Consider the following 4278-nt stretch of genomic DNA (forward strand, 5'->3'; position numbering starts at 1 on the left):
GTGAGAAGAGGTCCAAGATGCCATTCAGCGCCTACAAAATGTCATGAATCTATGCTTAACTGTCAGAACTCAACACTGGAGGAAAATGTTCAATGCGATGAGTTGGATATGAAGCTAACTAATAAAAACATTGAAGGTAGTGTGGAAAGTCATCCCACTCGCTCAAGCAAACACGCTTTATAATATGTGAGGGGCGGGATGGAATAGAGACTTCAAACGGAGATGTTTTGATATTTCCATATATGATCAGATACAAGGGGTTGACAAACTTTGATGTTGATACCTTTGTGGAAGAGGTGATTGTCAAAGATACAGAATGGCTTTCAGGAAATCCTGAAATACTCACTGGATCACATATCTTTGTGTGTTCACATACTAGTCGAGATCGAAGGTGTGGTGTTTGTGGACCTACTCTTATCAAGAGATTAAAAGAAGATATAGAATCTCGAGGCCTTAAAGGTCATGTAGCTATGAGTCCATGCTCACACATTGGTGGTCACAAATATGCTGGGAACCTTATAGTATATGGTCCAAATGCTAATGGTGAAGTTACTGGTCACTGGTATGGCTATGTTACTCCAGATGATGTGCCAATTCTCCTAGATCAGCACTTTTACAGATCTATTTGACTACCTTCCCCTGACAAAGATGCTGCGAAGGAGTCGAAGTCTATACTTGGTTTCTTGCAGTCTTCCTCCCAAGCATTGCATATTTTGCCCAAGGTAGAAGAGTTGATTCATAAAGAGAAAGAAAAGCAGGACAAGTTAATTCAGAAACATACTGTAGTAGTTGATAGCTACGATAAGAAGATACCAAGTAAGGAGATTGACAGTCTCATAGCTTCTCATGAACAGAAGCTTATATCTTATGTCATCTTCACTTACCATTATATCAACAATGCAAGGTTACAATTGGTCAATGTATCTCAGTTTGTTTTATTTAGCATTATTTGTTGAAACTGTATTTGATAGGCCAAAGCTAGGTTGATTTCAAGAAAAAGGAGGCGAGATACATCAGAATGGTTAACAGGCAACTAATAGCTAAGATCAAAGTTATGAAAAGGCAAACTGAGGATTTAAAGATGCAGCTAAGCTAGCAGAAAAAATTTCCTTAAGGAAGTCACACATCAAGTAAGGTTATGTTCCAAATTTTGATGGTTTTCCTTGTTGCATTTTTTCTTAAAGAATGATACGTCTCCACTCAGTTTTGAAAAGATTTGGAGCAGTTGAAGAGAATATTTAGATATAAGAAAGCTCAAGATAGAAAAGTTTTGGTATTAAGCTGTGTTTTGGTGATTACACAGCAATTTTGTAGCGCGCTACAAAACTGCTGAAGATGATGCCTAATGCACAGCAGTTTCGTAGCCCGCTATGAAACTGTTGTAGCTACATAATTAAAACTCAGTCAACCAATTTTGAGGGACCGAGGGGAAATTTTTGAAAAAGGAATCTCTTCAAAGGATCATGTAACAGGTGTCAAAATTCAACAAGGGAAGAAACAGGTGGAAGAAACATATATTCGAACTCTAAACTTTTTGTTATAAAGTGATCAGAGTTACTACAGTTCATGATATGTCAGACAACTTGGAGGAGGTATTGTCTTCACACATGGAAAAGGTCGACAACACATCAAGGATGTGGCATTCTAATATATTTTTGTATAATCAAAGAAGAAGGACATGGTTCAATGGTTTCGAATATCTTTGAGGAAAACCAAAAGAAGATAAACAGGGGCAGTTTCCTACTTTTTAGGAGAAATGGAGAAGATGTGACATTAAGGGCCAACAGGCAGCTACAAACACCTACCACAACTAAACTAAAAGAGACCACTTGTCAAAGAACGAGAATTGACTGTAATTAATGCTATTATTAGCATGATATGGAGTTAGACTCCTATTTGCCTTAGATCTCTAAAAAGTCTAGTTAGCAGTTTGTTACATTTAATAGGTAGTTAAAGTTTGAATAGGTGTCATAAGAAGTAGAATTCGAGTTCCCCTCATGTTGGAGGAGGAATCTCAACCTTGTAAAAGAATTCTATATATAGGAGAGAGGGAAATGTACCAGGGGTGGAAAAATTATTCAGAAAAGCTCTGATATTTGGATTTATGTAAAGACTCTATTTTAGTAATGCAAGATTGGCTTTGCTTCTCAGGAATCAAGAGGGATTCGATGCTCAGAATGTGTTGTATTATTATTTTCTCAATATTTGAAGTAGTATGAATGTGTAATTACTTAGAAATCACTCATGGTGCTCTAACTTCCTTTATACATTCATAGACTGTGTGGTCCTATATGTTTCTGATATGTTCTAAATGTGTTGAATCCTGAATGCCCTGACTTCTATGTAAGGTTGATATCATTGTTATACTGAAACAATGTTGACTCCATAAGCCCAATGGATACTTTTTAGTTGTGTTTCCACCAATTACATTTTTCTATCTTTGTTTCACAAGAGTTAGCCATCTTAATCATAATAAAAAACATTAATCCTTTGAGAGAGCCCTCTCAGGTTGGGGAGGCTAAGCCTCAGCCTAAAGCAGGTTTGAAATAGTTACTTAAGGTCTTCCTGGTTAGCATCCTTCCAGGGTATGATTTTGAGTTAACATAATGAATTTGAGACTGAAAGAAAATACACTTGCTGAGATTGGCATATAACTTATGCTCTCTCAACAATATCAACACTGCTTCTAGGTGCTCTGCATGCTCCTTCTCATTCTTTTAATATACCAATATATCATCAAAAAACATTATCATAAACTTTTCCAGATAGGGGTGCAACACACAATTCATCAAGCACATGAAGGTGGCTAGAGCATTGGTAAGACCAAAAGGAAACACCACGAACTCATAGTGCCCATACCTTGTATGAAATGTGGTCTTGTCTATGTTTTCTTATTTGATGCACACTTGATGATATCTTGATCTCAATCAATCTTTGAAAACATTGTTTCTCCCTTCAGCTGATCAAACAGATAATCAATATGAGGCAATGGATACTTGTTCTTGATATCCACCTTGTTCAACTGCCTGTAATCAATGCACAATATGAGAGTACCACCCTTCTTCCTTATAAACAACATTGGTGCACTCCAAGGAGACACACTTGGCCTTATGTATCCTCTATCAAGCATCTCTTTAAGCTGCAACTTCAATTCTACCAACTCAGGACTGTTCATCCTATGTGGTGCCTAGATGTTGGTGTTGCTCCTAGTACCAACTAAGTTGAGAAATCCACCTCTCTATGAGGAGGAAATTATAGAATATCTATAGGAAACACATCCTGAAATGAATGAAGGAAGGATACCTTCTTAGGACTTCATCATCCGCATCTTCCTTCTCTTTATCACCGAAAACACAAACTGTAAACAATAAACAACCTTTCTTGTGATTGTGTTTGACTTGCTTAGTTTTAAACATTCTCACTGATGTAGGCTTCTTTACTTGTAAGACTCTCTTTTCTCCATCATCATCTAGGCACTCAATGGCCTTGTCATAGCAATATACCTTAGTCATGTGAATGAACAACCAATCCATTCCCAAAAGCATGCTATATGAACCCAAAGGAAACACATTTTGATGTGCAGATGTAGGCATGCCATTAAGCGCAAATGCACAAGGTCTCACCCAATGATGAACTCCTCTCTTGGTCCTTGTAGTCTACTGCACCAACCAAGATTCTGCATGCACTTCCTCTTTCAACCGGAACAAATCCACCAAGTCAGAACTAATAAAGCTGTAATTCAATCCAGGATCAATTAAAATAAAAACAACTTGATCACAAAGCTTATCTTCCATATCAATAATGGATGCATGATGATCTTCCTTCTTGTTATCCACTGCTGCATAGATCCGGGGAATTATCTAACCTACATCCCAAACTTTCTACGCCTCCTGAGAACTGTAGATCGGAGGCCTGCTTCCTTGATGCAATGGACAGTCCCTCCTGTGATGGTCTCCACCATAGGTCCAACACCTCAAAAGTTTTATTCCATCGCCTTTATTATACCTCTCCTCAGGCTGAGACCCATGTCCTCTCTCAGCTTCATTGAACTTCTTATGAGGTGCCACATTTTCCTTGTCACCTTCATCTTGAGATCTTCCTCGCTTCTTAAGAGATTTTGCTTTAGTATTCTCATTACCCTTCCTATCATGTTTGAACTTAGGCTTACGTTTTGACTGATCATAACAATGCTTCAACTTCCTGATGGCTTCCTCCAATGACCAAGGCTCATAAAAAATTCGGTCTTTGAATGGTAATGGAAATCAGCTGACGAACCTT

The 4278-nt window shown here is 37.9% G+C and overlaps 1 protein-coding gene across 1 annotated transcript; it reads left to right on the forward strand.

The window, feature by feature from the left end:
- Positions 1-242: 242 nt before the first annotated feature.
- Positions 243-629, forward strand: LOC149169138 (altered inheritance of mitochondria protein 32-like). Its single transcript, XM_089425093.1, has one exon. It carries the CDS (start codon positions 243-245, stop codon positions 627-629), a length of 387 nt encoding a protein of 128 aa, XP_089281219.1.
- Positions 630-4278: the final 3649 nt, after the last annotated feature.

This window comes from Pinus tabuliformis, chromosome 4_2 (assembly GCF_031772625.1).
Source record: "Pinus tabuliformis cultivar Carrire ecotype Pingquan chromosome 4_2, CPIR1, whole genome shotgun sequence".
Lineage (NCBI taxonomy): Eukaryota > Viridiplantae > Streptophyta > Pinopsida > Pinales > Pinaceae > Pinus > Pinus tabuliformis.

Coding starts and splice junctions, on each gene's coding strand:
- LOC149169138 (XM_089425093.1), top strand. CDS start 243: ATGATCAGATACAAGGGGTTGACAAACTTTGATGTTGATACCTTTGTG.